General features: G+C 34.4%; 1 protein-coding gene across 3 annotated transcripts in view; it reads right to left on the reverse strand.

Moving 5' to 3' along the window:
* Positions 1-19205, reverse strand: part of KIF3A (kinesin family member 3A) — a 92600-nt gene that overhangs the window by 7622 nt on the left and 65773 nt on the right. The window contains exons 6-15 of one of the 3 annotated variants that reach the window (XM_010863602.1): positions 16404-16543; positions 15810-16007; positions 14907-15081; positions 8725-8823; positions 7014-7085; positions 4951-4959; positions 1835-1991; positions 1418-1598; positions 1102-1212; positions 622-747 (exon numbers count right to left, since the gene is read on the reverse strand). In XM_010863602.1, the coding sequence (XP_010861904.1) occupies positions 622-747; positions 1102-1212; positions 1418-1598; positions 1835-1991; positions 4951-4959; positions 7014-7085; positions 8725-8823; positions 14907-15081; positions 15810-16007; positions 16404-16543 (1268 nt within the window). The remainder of the gene's footprint in view (positions 1-621; positions 748-1101; positions 1213-1417; positions 1599-1834; positions 1992-4950; positions 4960-7013; positions 7086-8724; positions 8824-14906; positions 15082-15809; positions 16008-16403; positions 16544-19205) is intronic. The other 2 variants (XM_010863604.1, XM_010863603.1) reach the window with 2 other exon arrangements.

A 19205-nucleotide genomic window follows, 5' to 3' on the forward strand; every position in this document is an offset into this window, starting at 1 on the left:
AAAACTGTACATAGATTTAAAATAAAATTTAAAAATCAATGTTAAAGTCTACTAAAATGTACTGGAAAGAGATATTTGGTGAAAAGAATAATAGAGGCTCTGATTTTAAAATTATAGTAGTATTCAGAGTTAGCATCTATCTGGAGATGGATGGTAGTGATCATTGTACAATATTGTGAAGTACTTAATGAAATGTACTCTTAAAAAGTTAAGATGGTAAATTTCATATGTCTATTTTACCACTTCACCTCAAACGCACAGAATTAGCATCCATAAACAGGGAAAAAAAATTAGCACAGGAGTTCTGTTTATTCTATTCATAGGATAAAGAATGTTGAAAAAACAAATAGGACCTATGCCTTTACATGAATTACATGAATCTGGCCTTCCTCCTAAGGAATGAGGAATTCTTGTTCAGATACTTAGTTACTCAAACGGAGAATAATATATATATTAAGAAAAGTTAACAGCTGGAGTGAAATGTGATGAAATTAAAGAAAATTTTATCAGCAACAACTGAAATGTAAATATTTACTGCTAATTAAATTAGAAATTGCATTTCTTTAGTCCTTAACCCCAGCCAAGTGACCTAATATTTAAGTCAGAGAACTTCCCACTTACTTGATAATCCTGAGGTATAAAGTTATCAATAATAAGCATCTGAAGTCTCAGTTCCCGGCTAAGTTGTCGAATGTTCTCCAAGAGGCCTTCAATTTCCCTCTGATGTTCTTGTTGGAGATCAGCCATCTACCAGAATCAATGAAAATACTAAGGACAAGTAAGATTTTAAATACAAAACAATTTCATCTGACAGGGCAGTAGTCAAGGAAACTTTGTAAAAGCTTACCCAGTTCTTTCACAAAAATAATGGACAGAATATTCTAACACTATCACTGTCCACTCCACCACATTAGTAGTTAAGGCTGAAATAAACTATTTTTACTAGCTTAACAGATGAAATTTAAAATTGCACATAAAGGTGAAAATTTTATTTCTGTAAAATTGTAAGCACACTTTATGACTCCTTTAGGATTCTTAATCATACTTAATCAAAGCTAAAAAATTCAAACAACAACAACAGGTAATTTCTAAGAGATCAACCTCTGACTTTGCAGCCATCAGCATAGTCCAAACTTTCTTTAATTTCTTGGTCTTTCCTTGTGCTTCTTCTTGCAAACTGGTATACTTTTCTTCAATATCCAAGCGTTCTTGCTATGACAAAAAGTGGTGAACTTCAGAATAATTTTCTTCATTAAAGCTTAATTAACAAATGATATAAATGTTTAGCAAGTATTATCTTTCAAAGCAATCCATAGATATGCTTTAAAATTTTATTAAGACTATAGACGCTCAGCTTTTCACTATAAAAGTAAATACCTCAGATGAAACATCAACCAACAATAAAAATTCACATCACCTCTTTTTCCTCAAGTTCTCTACGAAGTTGCTCTGCTCTTCTTCTCCTTTCTTCCAGTTCCATGTTGGATTCTTCAAGAAGTTTCTCTTGTTCCTCAGCTTTTGCCAACAAATCAACACCACCAACAATTACCTTCTTCTCCAGTGCAGATAATTTCTCTAGCAAAGACTGATGCTCCTGTCTGTTAATTAAAATGAGAATACACAATATCCATCAATTATGTACTAAATTTACCCAAATGTAACAAAAATTTAGATATATAATTTCATAATAGGAATGTAATTACATCTCTCTCAAATTACACAACTGGGTAGTAGTATTGCTTTTAATTACAATTCAATTTTCTTGCTTATGCATACTGTAAGAAAAAACCCAGAAATTTAAATCACAAATTCATCTCAATTCAGTAATACTCACTGGGCCTTAAGAAGATCTTTTTCCCGTTTCTCTAACTCAGCTCTAGCCTTGTTTCTTTCTTCTTCTTCCATGTCAAGCTTTGTTTCAAGTGCTTTTCTCTCTTCATCAATTTTTGCTTGCATTTCAACCATCTTATCTGGGGAAACTTTCTTTTTACCTGTTTGAGTCATTTAATTGCAACAATCACTTCAGAGTCAGTATTTCAGACATACACATTACCTTCAAAGATACACTCCTCAAGAATACAAAATCAAATCTCAACATTTTAAGGAAATCAACTGAACAGTATTTTTTATTTCTACTTATTATGTTCCTAAAAGATTTTTTAACTGCTAAATGCAAACTGTTATCCAACTGTGCAATGATAACTAAGAACAAAAGTACATAAAAGAGAAAATGAGACGAGTAGGAAAAGAGAGAGATTAACAGGAAAACCAAACAAATAAAAAAGCAAAGATCTCTGTATCCCCAAATGACATATTTCACCAAAAAAGCATTATCATTATTTAGGTACTTTTTTCTGATAACCAGGTACAAAATCAAGTCACTTCTCAAAACACCTTCCCACAAAATTTATTAAAATGAACGAATAAGTAAAAGTCACACACAAATCAGACAGAATTTATATCAAGTCATTTTTAAGACTGAATATATCTCCAGAGGTTTTTAAAAATTTTACTTGATAAAATTACTTGAAAGTATTTTATTTCATAGCATACTTTTAAAGGAAGTAATGCTATACTGATTATGTAACAGTTACATAGTAATTAACCAGTCATTTTTTAGTTGCTGAGCTGTTATGACATATCATCAAATCTTAAATGAACAACTAAAGTAACTTATTATGTCAAATTCAGGATCCTAAATCTCCCTAAATCAGATTAAACATTTCAAGTGTGAAATATAAGTAGAAATATTATCAAATAATACAGCTAGAAATATAATTTCCAAATGACTATTTTGATTATAATGCCTAACACAATGTTTTTTATATATATATATGTATAGTAAATGTTCACTAAAGATTTAATGAATTTCAAAATCATGAAATTAAAATGAAAAAGAAAAAAAGAAAAACCAGCTTATTAAACTCGTTATGAAACCGAATTAAAGATAATTCATTTCTGGTAATACAATTTCTTTGAAATGTACTTTCCTTCAGAAAAAACAATCAAATTTTTCGTAGAACTGGTCTGAGGCTCTCCTGAAAGCTTTCTGTCATTCTTAACTTCCTTCCCAAAGGACCACAGAAGAGTGTAGAAGAATTTATAAACTGTTAATGTCTCCACCCAAAAACTAACCCCACATGCTGACAAGGAAAGAGAACTGAAAAATAAAGATGATGGAGATATATATATATCTGAATAAACTCTTTCAGGAACCACAAGATGATGAATCATTCACAAGCTTTAATTCTTTGGGTTAAAATCATATAAAACCCCAAAGGTTTAAAATACATTACCCTTCACTTCTTCAGAAATGTAAGTCCAGAGCAAACTAAAGCCACAAGATGAATAAGTTAAATAAAAGAGTAAACAAAAGCACTGATCCAAATTCATGCTTTGGTGTGGTGTGATTCATTGCATCCCAAAGTCAGGTTACAGACCTGACTCTATTGGCTTTTTTAGCACAATCACCTGTATTGAACACTCTGAACTATACTGCTAGAAAGTAATATTAAAAAGTAATTTAACTCTTATTCCCAATGAATTCCTAGAAAGGATTTCCCATCAGTAGTAACTATTTCTTAGAAATTTGAGGGGGGAAAGTGTAAGTTCAGGTATAAAGTAAGTGTATGCGCTAAAATAATTATGATTTCCTTTAGACTCTAAAATTATGGTAAAGAAAAAATGAAAAATATGTTAAAAATTGTATGTGTGAAAACTGTATGTGTATAGAGGAAATGGTCCCCTCAACACACGTACATTCATTTTTTAGGCTTCTAGGGTTGCAACTGTGTTGTTAGTTAAAAATAGTTTCCAAATGCATTAAAAAGCAGCTAAATAAGAAAATATATATATGTGTAGAGATACAAAAGTACATGCCTACTGATGAATTACTACTATGCCTGAACTGCTTCACTTATTCAAAATTATTCAGGTAATATTTTCAAACTGATGTTTTAGCAGCAAAAATCTTACTGTGTCCTCACAGCATTTTCATAAAAATGACCATATATACATAGTTTCAGTTTCAAAAGTCTGATATTTAAGTAATATATTATTTTAGCCAGAATTAGTCTGATGAATTGCATTTACTGTAAGCTAAATGTGGATATGTAGCAACTTTAACAAGGCACTTAAAAACATGATATTATGAAAAGTCACTTTTGGATTTTTTTTTAAGATTTTAAAAATATATTAATGAATCAAACCAACCAACCAACCAATTAAAAAAAAAAAAAAAAAACCTTCTAAAATTGTAAAAATTTAACACAAAGTTTCAGGTAAAAAAAATCTAAAAAGAATGTTAATGCCACAGAATATTTAACTGAGCCAAAGAGGAGTGATAAATATTTTAATTCCCATCTACCACATCCTCTAACCAAAACTGAGGTGAACTTCAGCAAGGCAAAATTAAAGGGAAGAATTTTAGGAAGTGTTATTGAATTAACTTCATTTTCATTACATGAGTATCCATGGCCATACATAACCAGGCATTTGAGTCCTTGGTTTAAAAAAAGGAGGAAAATGCTTGTATATGAAATCATTTATATTTCTAAAATTTGGCTTACTAGGTCTTTAAGAATTGAGAGAAATGATTATGCCATGTGGTTCTGGTGATATATTTATTTTTATTGCTTATTTTGTTAATTAGGTCTAGAATATACAATGTGTCACTGTCAAGCTAGTAGTTCAGAATTGTTTCCTTAAGAAGATAATTTGGAAACTAAAATGTTCCTAATACCTTTGTTAATAAAAACTGAAATAAGCTTTTTAAAAAAGAATTGAATAAAAAAGGAATTTTAAAAATGCTAAAGCTGAAATATACTTTAAAATACAAGACACATACTTACCTTGTAAAAAAATGAATTAAAAAATTGTAATGTGGTTAAATAAAAGTTCTCTATACTTTAAATAATTGTACCATGTGGAGTGCAAATCAATCACACCAACCTGCTTGATCTTTCAACAAGAAGTAGTAAGCAAATCGGAGACAGGAAGCATATGCACAGAGATGAAGAGGAAAAAAAGAAAAAAACATTATTTCTTTTGTAAAACAAAGAAAAATGTATTATAGCATTTATTTATAGTATAAGTATAGGAGTACAATCATTATACAAACTGAAATAGATCAGTTTTATGCAAAAAGAAAAGTATATGCAACATAATCAGAGATGATAATTTAAGCAAGGACAGTAAGATTAATTTAGTCATATTTCTAATCAACCTTGACTCCCAAACTTGCAACAAATAGAGGACATGGAATTGGGAACCTGCTAAGACCTGGCAAGTAATATAAAGAGCAAAACAGGAAATAAAGCCAATTTTAAAAATTAGTAAGTTAAAAGTAGCAGAAGTCACACTGTCCATTTTCAAAATTTCCCAATTCAATGACCTCTAATAAGGATACATTACAGGTGTGCCCCCCTTTAAGAAAATCGAACACAAAACCTTCAACCAACTAAACAAATAAACTGGAGAAATTTGCAGTGATCATGTAACTAACAGAAGCACTTAATAAAGAATTTTTAAAGACAGCAATTCTCCCAATACAACTGATTTCCCAACTTGATTTATAAGCATTTTCAAGAAATGCTTATTGCATAAAGTGAAGTACACCTGTACAGTAACAAACTTGCATTCAATCTATTAGTAGACTGTTAAGGGTAATTATAATGATTCTATAGAAGTAAATGATCAATTGATGATTCAAGCAAACAACACCTAAAAAAAAAAAGGGCCATTCATATTTTTAAAAAGGAAGGTACATACAAGTTACACACAGCAACCACATGCTGGGGCAACCATCTTTCTACGTCATCAACATACCCACAGTGCAACAAAAGAACTGAACATTATACACTAGGTACACAAAGAGTAACTAAAACTGCTTGAACTACAATTCATTTCATAACAAATTTTCATGTAAATACCTTTTAAGAATTAAAGTAAAATTTTAAAACAGAAAATTAAATTATAATACCTCCCACTCAGATATTTTCTTACATTTAGCAATTTATAATACAAAATGAGACTTCTATATGGTTTCTAAAGCAATGTTATGTCTTTTGAGTTAGCTTATGAAATTAACTGTCTTGAAAAAATATAAGGACAATAGAGAAAATAATTCCTAATATTCTGAGAATTCTTCCTCTAGAAAGCTAAAAGCATGAGAACAACAACCAAATGTTTTTGTTATTAGTTTTGGAAAGGTAAGAATATATAGATAATGCTTTAAAAAGCAGTAAGCTGCAAGCTAGTACAAGAAAGCATCAATTCTCTTTTCTTCTGAAACTAAAATATAAATAAAATTAATAATACTTGTCAAAATTATGGTTTAAGAAAAAGCTTTAGATTTGAAATAAGACAGATCCTGCACAATTTCTTGTGGATCTGAATTCTCTAATCATAACATACAAAGTTTCTTAAAATCAATCAGGTCATTTAGAAATAGAGATAAATGGTAATTTGATATAAAATACCATTCAATTTATCTTTACTTGCTTCAAACTTTACATTTTTCTTTATTTGGGAGCTTTTGGTCTTAAGTTACCCCTAAGAATAGGACGCCAAAGCATAAAATCTTTTAAACTACAAGATATGTTATAATTGGCACCACTGTACTTCCAAACATAATGTGTACCTTATGAAATTCAGAATTTTGTTATTATAGATAGGTCCCTTACACTGACTAGGAGTATGACGAAACATGAAAAGGAACCTTAAGAGTTATTCTCCTATACAGCTTACTAGCTCTCTTTACATTATCTCAACTGCAAAAGCATGAATCTCTCTTCCATTGTCTCAAACATAAGCTTAAGCATATGTTTTAACAATTATGGTTAACTGGAAGCAATGAAGAGGGGAGGAAATATCACCACATGCTTTGTTTTACTGAGAAGTCCAACATGTATTCTTTAAGTCATGACAGGGAGCGGTGCAGCATTTCTCAAATGAAGCCCATGAGTTATGGAAAAGCCAAAGCTCTGTTAGAGAATTTAAGAGCTACCACTCACTAGGCAAGAACTTATCCAGAGGTTTCTCTATGACAGAACATGTGGAGTCTGAACTACTGCTGCTGCTACTGCCTGGAAGACAAAGAAATGAGCCCAACGGGAACCAAAGAAAGAGGAACAAGAAAATGAACACATACACAGAGAAAGAATTTTAAAGGACAATCAAGTTTTGTATTAAAGAACCAAAACTTACTTTCCCTTAAAATCAGTCTTGGCAGTCTATGTAGTATTCTCTAATTACAAAGCCATACAGGGGAATTAGAAACTGTATTCCTTTAAGTATCCACTGTAGGCAAACCTCACTATTCACTTAAAGTATAGTAATTCAGAGGTTTGGAATGACAAGAATAAAAAATAAGTCACTTGGTGACAAATAAGTCTATTTAAACCATTTACGTTGATAAACTAACAGAACTGAGCTTAAAAGTCATGCACAATTAAAGTTATAGGAATGATAAATTACCCTTTAATACAAACAGTTTGGGTATGTCTCCAATTTCACTCTTTCATCTCCAAAACATCAAACTATCAGATATACATGTTTAAAGTTTCACAGAATTTAGAAGGCTTACTGAAATTTTGAAAATTTCTAAGCCTTGAAGGAAGATGTTACTATTAAATATTTTAATATAGTAAGTAAGCAATGGCATTTTTCTAAATTCAAATTTTCATTTTTAAACAAATCTATTATCTGTTTCAGCTTTGAATAGCTTACTCTGAAAAAATATGTATGGACACAAAACCGTTTCTCTAAATCAAGGGTCAGTAATCACTTGCTGTAAAGGGACACAAGATAAGTGCTTTAGGCTTCACAGGCCATACAGACACATGTGAAGACAGCTGTAGACTGTATGTAAACAAATGAACATGGCTGCTTAATAAACTACATTTACAAAAACAGGTGGTGGGCTGATTTTGGTCAGCAGACTACTTGGCAACTCTTGCTCTAAATTATATTTTTCCTGCCTTTTGAAGGACTCTCTATGGCTTTTAAATTTGGGACACCTGATCAAACAGTGATGAGTTATTTTCAGCAAGAACATCTTACTAAGACAAGCAAAATATGCACCAGCTCGAAAACAATGATCCACATTAATGGAAGAGAGTTCTGAAATAAATACTCAGATAGAAAGATCTGAAATGTAGCCCATTATAATGTTTGTCTTTCTTTTGCACTGTCATCTATATCTTTATCACAATATACAGTTTTAATTGATACTTGGAAACGAACACTCTGTTAACAGATCAGTACATTTTATAAAGAAAATACATTTTGCATGCTATTATATAATAGAATCCTTCTACAAATTTATTAAAAACTCAATGACTTTTAAAGCTTAATCATATTTGAAAAAAATTCACATTATCTTAACTTTCTAAAATATTCAGATCCCTAACACAGATAAAAGTCCCCACATTAAAATCCCACATGAAATTTAAAAATGGAATATCCACTATCACAGATTTTTATAATTCTAAGTAGTATAAAAAACTAGAACATACTGTATGCTGATTGATCTAGAAATAACAGATCAGTATAGGAAGAAAAAATAATGCAAAGTTAACCAGGTATATAGCAAATCCTCTGTTCAAACTGCTACCACAATAAAAAATAGCGAAATAAAAAGCATGTACTCAACAGCCTTAGGAATGTTAAACCGTCATTAGGCAGCAATTTCATTTAATTTCTAGAACACTGAAATGAACTTACTCCTCCTTTTTTTCCTTTTCTCTCCATCTTCTCCAACCTCACCCTCTTCATCATCCTCTTCCTCTGAACTGCTGATATCAGAGCCTGATATTTCTTCCCCTTGAACAGAAATTTAATACAATGATATTTATTCTGTACCAGGTCACTGCCTATTCAGGAAACGCCTGTATCAACTTTCTTCATTAAGTTTTTGTGCCCGAAACAAACCTTATTTTAATATTCCTAGAGAGTATATCAGATATGTTAGCCTCAGAAACAGATATGATATACACAGAGGTTTTATTTTTAAAGTTCCTAAAGAGAACTTATATGCAGAGTACACCATGAGAAACGTTGGCCTGGAAGAAGCACAAGCTGGAATCAAGATTGCCGGGAGAAATATCAATAACCTCAGATATGCAGATGACACCACCCTTATGGCAGAAAGTGAAGAGAAACTAAAAAGACCTCTTGATGAAAGTGAAAGAGGAGACTGAAAAAGTTGGCTTAAAGCTCAACATTCAGAAAACGAAGATCATGGCATCCGGTCCCATCACTTCATGGCAAATAGATGGGTAAACAGTGGAAATAGTGGCAGACTTTATTTTTTTGGGCTCCAAAATCACTTCAGATGGTGACTGCAGCCATGAAATTAAAAAACGCTTACTCCTTGAAGAAAAGTTATGACCAACCTAGATAGCATATTGAAAAGCAGAGACATTACATTGCCTACAAAGGTCCGTCTAGTCAAGACTATGGTTTTTCCCGTGGTCATGTATGGCTGTGAGAGTTGGATTGTGAAGAAAGCTGAGCACCAAAGAATTGATGCTTTTGAACTGTGATGTTGGAGAAGACTCTTGAGAGTCCCCTGGACTGCAAAGAGATCTAGCCAGTCCATTCTAAAGGAGATCAGCCCTGGGTGTTCTTTGGAAGGAATGATGCTAAAGCTGAAACTCCAGTACTTTGGCCACCTCATGTGAAGAGCTGACTCATTGGAAAAAGTGAGTTAACCCTAACCCTAACCCCAACCCTAACCCCAACCCCAAGCCTAACCCTAACTTTGACCTATTCAAACTTTAAAAAGACTCTGATGGTTGGAAGGATTGGGGGCAGGAGGAAAAGGGGACGACAGAGGATGAGATGGCTGGATGGCATCCCTGACTCGATGGACGTGAGTCTGAGTGAACTCCGGGAGTTGGTGATGGACAGGGAGGCCTGGTGTACTGCAATTCATGGGGTCGCAAAGAGTCGGACACGACTGAGTGACTGGACTGAACTGGAAAGAGAATTTAAGACTTTGACCTATTTAAACTTTAAAGTGATTAGTTTACAGTTTTAAATGTTACATGTTAGAGGTATTATTTCAATGTTTGAAAAATATGATCACTTTTGGAATGCATTTTTTCCTCAGTTTTCTGTTTAAGATTTCATTTATTTATTTTTATAAATGCCACATCTCATTGGCTCATTTCTTTTGCTGCTTTATTTTTTGGCTGCACTGGGTCTTCATTACCATGTGCAGGCTTCTCCAGTTGCAGCTGGCAGGCTCTAGAGCACGTGGACTCTGTAGTTATGGCGCACAGGCTTAGTTGCGGTACGTGGGATCTTAGTTCCCTGATCAGATATCGAACTTGGGTCCCTTGAATTGAGAGCATGGAGTCTTATCCACTGGACCACCAGGAAAATCTCAAAGATTTTAAATAATTTATCCAACCTTTTTATAGTTTAAGAGCCATACAACAGTCATCTAACACACGATCCCACTTTTAGGACTATATCGCATCAAGTAATAGAAGAAGGGCTTATTTGTACAACAAGTATGTTAATCTAAAAAAAATTTTTTTAAAGGAAATTACAAAGCTAATATTAATGCAGATCAGTGCTATGGCACCTTCAAAGTAGTTATTTAAAATTACCACTGTCCACATATGAAATGTCTAGGAAAATAAAGATAACTGGGTGGGAGGGAGTAAAATATATACTAATCATAATCAGATCAGATCAGATCAGTCGCTGAGTCGTGTCTGACTCTTTGCGACCCCATGAATCGCAGCACGTCAGGCCTCCCTGTCCATCACCAACTCCCGGCGTTCACTCAGACTCACGTCCATCAAGTCAGGGATGCCATCCAGCCATCTCATCCTCTGTCGTCCCCTTCTCCTCCTGCCCCCAATCCCTCCCAGCATCAGAGTCTTTTCCAATGAGTCAACTCTTCACATGAGGTGGCCAAAGTACTGGAATTTCAGCTTTAGCATCATTCCTTCCAAAGAAATCCCAGGGCTGATCTCCTTCAGAATAGTTGAATCTAAAAAACAAAAAGTAGAAAGAATTCAGAGTCTTGGGAGAAGAAATTCATTAAACATATATTTCTTCAGGTCCACAAACAATGACACCCTGGTAGCAATGAGTACACCTAATGCCTAAATCTTGGTTTCTAAATACCATTCTCCAATGAAAGGAACCAGGGAGAAACAGATGATTTTAAGAACAAGGTAAGAAAAATATAAAAATGAGCCCCAAACATCTGTGGTGCCAGATAATGAGGAAGTGATAAGCAAACAAACTGGTGAGAGCATGCTGAAAGGATACAGGAACTACCCTGAAACTAAATGGCCAAAGCTGGAAAATTTGAACAATAAAATAAATAATATTATTGTATTATAAACCCACAGACTAAAATAAATATCCATGAGTCCATACTGACATTAAAAAATAATAGGGGAGAGGAGACTGATCTTCCTTACACTAAAATTCAGAACACTAAACATTAGAAAGAAAAATGGGAAGAAAACGTTATCACTGAGCAAATCCACAGAACTACTGCTGGATGCTAAAATCACGGGAAGAAAAGTACGATGAGAAACAGAAGTTTTGTATAGTGTCAAAGTATATCTCCACAAGATATAAATTACAAAGGAAATAATAAAATAAATTTACAGTGGAGAAAATTTGCAGAATAATTATGAGAAGTGAAAGTGAAAGTCACTCAGTTGTGTCTCACTCTTTGCAACCCCATGGACTATACAGTCCATGGAATTCTCCAGGCCAGAATACTGGAGTGCGTAGCCTTTCCCTTCTCCAAGGAATCTTTCAGTGGTGAACATTTGCAGAATAATTATGAGAAAACTACAGATAAATTCAAATTGAGGAACATTCTACAAATATATGACCAATACTCTTCAAAATGTCATGATTACAAAGACTGAGGAATTAGAGACTGAAGGAAATTAAACAGACATGACAACTATCAGTAAATGCAATGCATGATCTATAACTGGATCCTGAACTACAAAAAAAAGGGCATTGAAGAGAAAACTGTCAAAATTCTAGTAAGAATCTATGGATTAGTTAAAAAGTTTCTATCACTATAAATTTCCTGGTGTGATAATGTAAGATGTTAACATCAGGAGAAGCTGGGTAATAGGTACATAGGAACTCTCCTTGCTATACTGTGAGTTTTCTATAAACCTAAAATTATTTTGAAATAAAAGTTAAAAAGTTATTCTTTTAATAGTTTTGCCTATTTTTAGATTACTCCTATGATCAACTCTATTAACTGGATTATAAGAAATGTCCTAAGAGTGTAAATAAAATGAAGTTAATTAAAAATCAAGTTAGCATTACCATATATCTAGCAACTTCACCTCTGGATATATATCCAAAAGAACTGAAAGCAAGGACTCGAACAGATATTTGTACATCCACATTCATAACAGCGTTATTCCCAATAGTCAGAAGGTAGAAGCAACGCAAGTATACATTAACAGATGAAAGGATAAAAAGAAACATGGAAGAAAATTCTGACTCATGCCACAATATGGATGACTACTGAGGACCTTATGCTTTGTAAAATAAGCCAGACACAACAGGAGACATATTGTATGATTCTACTTATATGGGGTACTTAGAACAGTCAAATTCATAGAGACAGAAAGTAGAATAATGATTACCAGGGATTGAGGGAGAGAGAGGGATAGGGATTTAGCATTTAATGGGTACAGAGAGAGGTTCATTTTGGGATTATTAAAAAGTCCTGGAGATGGATGGTGGTGACAGCTGAAGAACAATGCCAATGTACTTAATGCCACAGAACTTAACATAAAAATAGTTAAAATGGTAAATTTTATGTTATGTATTATATATTTTACCACAATTTTTAAAATGTAAAAACTGAGTCAGAAATATAAAGGTATGAACTCAATACTAACAAATCTAAGAAATTTTACATCTTTGAAACATACTGACTATAAATACCACCTAGTGGTCACAGTTAAAATACCAAATTTCATTATCTAAGAGGCAGCTAAATTATAGCTCTTCCTCAAAAATCTTACTCAAATTTACTGAATCAGCACCTTCTTCAAATGTTTATGATGTCTGGATCTGAATTTTACATCTGATTTAACCAGTTTCCCCACAGACTGGAGAAAGGCAATTTCAAAACCCTTTATTCACCAGGTATGCAAAGGAGCCCTGTGCCAGCTAGTTCATAGCATTACGATTCAGGGAGTTACTGACCACCTAACAATGGTTGGTAAATTTCTCACCCTCATGACAAGGTCTTCAAATTTTCTAAACATCTAACATTATATCTTGTTAGAAAAGGATTTCCAAAATAGAATCTCATGTTCAAATATGAAAGCATATTTTCAAGGCCATGCAATCAATTTTCACTTATAGTAAACTAGGTTTCCATGAGCAGTCAATGCACCAATTATGTTAGAGCCTTTGTTTGTGTGGATCACAACTGTGGAAAATTCTTAAAGAGATGGGAATACCAGACCACCTTACCTGCCTCCTGAGAAACTTGGATGCAGGTCAAGAAGAAACAGAACCAGAACAAATGACTGGTTCAAAACTGGGAAGGAAGTACAACAAGGCTGTATATTGTCACTCTGTTTATTTAACTTCTATGCAGAGTATATCATGAGAAATGCTGGGCTAGATGAATCACAAGCTCGAATCAAGATTGCTGGGAGAAGTATCAACAACCTCAGATATGCAGATGATACCACTCTAATGGCAGAAAGTGAAGACGAACTAAAGAGCCTGTTGATGATGGTGAAAGAGGAGAGTGAATAAGCTGGCTTAAAACTCAACATTAAAAGAACTAAGATCATGGCATCTGGTCCCATCACTTTAAGACAAATAGAAGGGAAAAGTGGAAACAGTGACAAATTTTATTTTCTTGGATTCCAAAATCACTGTAGATGGTGACTATAGCCATGAAATTAAAAGACACTTGCTCCTTGGAAGGAAAGCTATGACAAATCTAGACAGCATATGAAAAAGCAGAGATACAAAAGCAGAGGTATCACTTTGCCAACCAAGTTCCACATAGTCAAAGCTATGGTTTTTCCAGTAGTCCTGTATGGATGTGACAGTTGGACCATAAAGAAGGCTGAGTGCCGAAGAATTGATGCTTTTGAATTGTGGTGCTGGAGAAGACTCTTGAGAGGACCGTGGACTGCAAGGAGATCAAACCGGTCAATCTTAAAGGAAACAAACCCTCAATACTCATTGGAAGGTCTGACGCTCAAGCTCCAATAATTTGGCCACCTGATGTAAAGAGCCAACTCATTGGAAAAGACCCTGATGCTGGGAAAGACTGAAGGGGGCAGCAGAGGATGAGATGGTTAGATAGCATCACTGACTCAGTGGCCATGAATTTGAGGAAACTCCAGGAGATAGTGGACAGAGAAGCCTGGTGTGCTGCAGTTCATGGGGTTGCAAGGAGTGGAATGCAACTTGGCAACTGAACAGCAACAACAAACAACAAACTGTGTTTACCCATAACTCTGTACTTGCTTTACTGACTTCAAGTAATAGTGCCTGGGATCTATTACAAAGAACTCTGGTCATAACTAATACATGTATGGTAGAACTCACTCAGAGAGAGAATCAAAAATTCCTTGTTTAATAAGTGATCATATGAAATCTTTATGAAAGATCATGAGGACTGAGATAGAGGTTGTAAATCAAATGAATTTTTAAATCACTACACAAACATTACATAATTTTACTTGAGCTTGATGTGAAAATGCTTAATAATGTAAGTAGCAAGTTACTGTGCAAAAATATTCCCTTAAACATCAATATCAGAGGTTCAGAGAATTTTTAATGGGTGGTTTTATTAGAACACTTATTGCTTAAAAACACATTTTTAACCAACATTAAGATTAATATTTTCAGGAAAACGTTACCTTCTTCAAGTTTTTTTTTCAGTTCTTCTATTTCCTTCTGAAACTGACGAAGCAAAGCATCCTTTGGATCTTCATTAATTCTAGCTTTATTTTTAATATTCTTAGCACGATTAGCATACCGCAATGTACTGATGGTTTCATCATAATTGTAATCTGCTGGCCCAATATTTGCACACTGTTGAATTAGGAACACAAAACATTTTGCTGTACATGTGATACAGTTTTAAAACTTTAATTTATTTTTATAAATAAATAATATTTATAATATTATTTTTATTATTATATTTTAATTTTTTAAATTTATTTATATTTTGGCCACGCTGCATGGCATGCATGATCTTAGTTCCCTGACCTGGGATGGAAACTGCAGCATCCCCTACAGTGGAAGCTTAATCACTCACTGGACTATCAGGGAAGTTCCAACACACTTAAAATTACTACCATTATGAATATATCAAAGAATTCTGGAACATATTTCCACTCTGGCTGTGAAAAAGAGGGCATCACCCCATGGGTTTCCAAACAATCCAATTATAGGCTAGCACACATGGTGTACTAGAAAGTTGAGTTCAGTTCGGTCGCTCAGTCGTGTCCGACTCTTCGAGACCCCATGAATCGCAGCATTTCAGGCCTCCCTGTCCATCACCAACTCCCGGAGTTCACTCAGACTCACGTCCATCGAGTCAGTGATGCTATCCAGCCATCTCATCCTCTGTCGTCCCCTTCTCCTCCTGCCCCCAATCCCTCCCAGCATCAGAGTCTTTTCCAATGAGTCAAAATAACCACAAATTTTAAAAAGTGAAATAATCGATAGTTTTTAAAATGTTATGAATATCAATTGCTGGCATAAATCAGAATCTTAAAATTTTCCTGATGGTAACTAAACAACCAATTAAGTCTTACCATCATGGTTTTTGAATTTCCTCCTAAGGAATCCTGAAGAAGACGAGTCAATTTAGAGTTACGATAAGGCACATGAGTGCTTTTTCCATCAACCAAGGCAGAAATAACATTACCAAGGGTGGAAAGCGAAAGATTGATTTTTGTAGCTTCTTTTAGGCGCTGTCCAGTAGCTCCAGTTTTTGCTTGTCTTTCTGAACCCTAGCAATAAACAGAGACAGAAGTAAAGCTAAAACAAAAAAAGACAGAATATTCTTCCCAAAGTTAAAAAAAGTATTTTAACAGTAAAAACTCTAATATGATATCTGGAATTCACTTCAAAATAATACTGGAAGGGAAGAAGTAGCTGAGGGTAGAGAAGAAATAGAACTGGACATGAACTGATAACTATTAAAATTAGGTGATGAGTACATGGAAAATTATACTATTCTTTGTTTATATAGGTTAGAAACAGTCCATAATTAATAGTAAGTTAAACACACATATAAAACTTTTATATATATATATAAAATCACTCCTTTTCACTTGAGTTATTACTCATTTATAAAATAAAAAGAAACTACAAGAGTTATTCTTAACTAGCATCCCCTTACTTACAGCAAGATCTACAAGATGAAGCTTCCCCATCCTGACATGCATGTTACCATCAACACCTTTCTCACTGCATTCTATCGTGATTGTAAAGATGGCATGGGAACGGGAACTATGTTCATTCATATTAGTTGCACCAACAGAACCTTGAATAAAAGAAGGAAAGTCTTTAAAACTATTAACAACAGGGAGTGCCTCTAAAAATAATATCCAAAATACTAAATTTCATCACAGCCAAAAGCCAGAGAACATGGTTAAGACACAAAAGCTTAGGTGTATTTAGCTATGAAATTTCTGACATTTATGTTGGTAACAAAAAACTAATTTTTTCACATTAAAGAGGTACTTTTAGGACAAAATACTTAATTTCAAGTATTATTGACTCAAAAAATTAACTGACTTTAAAATATATGTTAAATAGTTCAAAAAATAAACTTCTGTTTCAGCTGTCTCTAAAAGGTATTATATTCTGGGAAACAATCACAGGAATACTTTCATATATACATTAGATGGTAACAAAAATCGTCAGAGTAAAACCGTTTGCAACAGCAAGACATCAAAAACAATCAATAGGGAAGCAGTTAATCAATTATGTTAATAGAATAGTCATACTATGCATTATGAAGCAGTCTCTTAAAAAAATAAGGTAGATCTTAATGACATGAAAAGATACCCAAAACATATGAACTAGAGAGAAAAAAGTTAGGAGTATAGAGTATAATCCCATTTCTGTAAAACAAAAGCATCCATTCAAAGTATGCTAAGAATCTGAGTGTGTATAAATGTTTTACATGAATATATTGTGCAAACAAAAAGATGCTTTCCATATGACCCAGCAATCCCACTGCTGGGCATATACACTGAGGAAACCAGAATTGAAAGAGACAGGCGAACCCCAATGTTCATCGCAGCACTGTTTATGATAGCCAGGACACAGAAGCAACCTAGATGTCCATCAGCAGACGAATGGATAAGAAAGCTGTGGTAAATATACACAATGGGGTATTGCTGCTAAGTCACTTCAGTCCATGTCCGACTCTGTGCGACCCCATAGACGGCAGCCCACCAGGCTCCCCCGTCCCTGGGATTCTCCAGGCAAGAACACTGGAGTGGGTTGCCATTTCCTTCTCCAATGCATGAAAGTAAAAAGTGAAAGTGAAGTCGCTCAGTCATGTCCGACTCTTAGTGACCCCATGGACTGCAGCCTACCAGGCTACTCAGTCCATGGGATTTTCCAGGCAAGAGTACTGGAGTGGGGTGCCACTGCCTTCTCCAATGGGGTATTACTCAGCCATTAAAAAGAATACATTTGAATCAGTTGTAATGAGGTGGATGAATCTGGAGCCTATTATACAGAGTGAAGTAAGCCAGAAAGAAAAACACCAATACAGTATACTTATACATATATATAGAATTTAGAAAGATGGTAACAATAACCCTGTATGCAAGACAGCAAAAGAGACACAGATGTATCGAACAGTCTTTTGGACTCTGTGGGAGAGGGCGAGGGCAGGATGATACGGGAGAATGGCATTGAAACATGTAAATTATCATATGTGAATCGAATCGCCAGTCCAGGTTCAATGCATGATACAGGATGCTCAGGGCTGGTGCACTGGGATGACCCAGAGGGATGGGATGGGGAGGGAGGTGGGAAGGGGGTTCAGGATGGGGAACACATGTACACCCATGGTGGATTCATGTCAATGTATGGCAAAACAAATACAATATTGTAAAGTAAAATAAATAAATAAATAAATGCTTTGTTTTTCACAATGGGCATGTATGGGTTTTTTCCTTAAATTCCAAAGTATTTTAAAAGCAATATGTTAATTTCACCCAACACCAAAATTATTTTCCTACTATATATTCATGTACAGGCCAGCTGTGATTTTAGAATTTAAACACTGAAAGGGTACTGTTTATCAGCAAATAGCTATATTAGAAGTCAGAGAACTAGAATGTAAACTGCATAGATAAGGAAAAGTAAAGCTCAATGAAAGAAGGTAAATGGAAATCAGTGAGGGAAATGCAATGATTTGTGACTCCTCGTACATAATCTTTTCCCATTTTCTTTCAAATCATGAATTTTTAAAAATCAAATTTATGAATTTTTCCACAAGATATAAATAAAACAAATCAATCTGACATCACTTCAACTCATCTAATCAGAAGAAACACACTATACATACTTCCACAGCGTCAATTCAGTTCAGTCACTCAGTCATGTTCGACTCTTTGTGACCCTATGGAATGCAGCACGCCAGGTTTCCCTGTCCATCACCAACTCCCAGAGCTTGCTCAAACTCATGTCCATCAAGCTGGTGATGCCATCCAACCATCTCATCCTTTGTCGTCCCCTTCTCTTCCTGCCTTCAATCTTTCCGAGCATCAGGGTCTTTTCCAATGAGTCAGTTCTTCACATCAGGTAGCCAAAGTATTGGAGTTTCAGCTTCATCATCAGTCCTTCCAATGAATACCCAGGACTAATCTCCTTTAGGATGGACTGGGTGGATCTCCTTGCAGTCCAAGGGACTCTCAAGAGTCTTCTCCAACACCACAGTTCAAAAGCATCAATTCTTCAGTGCTCAGCTTTTTTTATGGTCCAACTCCCACATCCATACACAACTACTGGAAAAAACACAGCTTTGACTAAACGGACCTTTCTCGGCCAGGTAACGCCTTGCTTTGTCTAGGCTGATCATAACTTTTCTCCCAATGAGTAAGCGCCTTTTAATTTCATGGCTGCAGTCACCATCTGCAGTGATTCTGGAGCCCAAGAAATAAAGTCTGCCACTGTTTTCATTG

The sequence above is a fragment of the Bison bison genome, unplaced genomic scaffold (genome assembly GCF_000754665.1).
Source record: "Bison bison bison isolate TAMUID 2011002044 unplaced genomic scaffold, Bison_UMD1.0 scf7180017864492, whole genome shotgun sequence".
Lineage (NCBI taxonomy): Eukaryota > Metazoa > Chordata > Mammalia > Artiodactyla > Bovidae > Bison > Bison bison.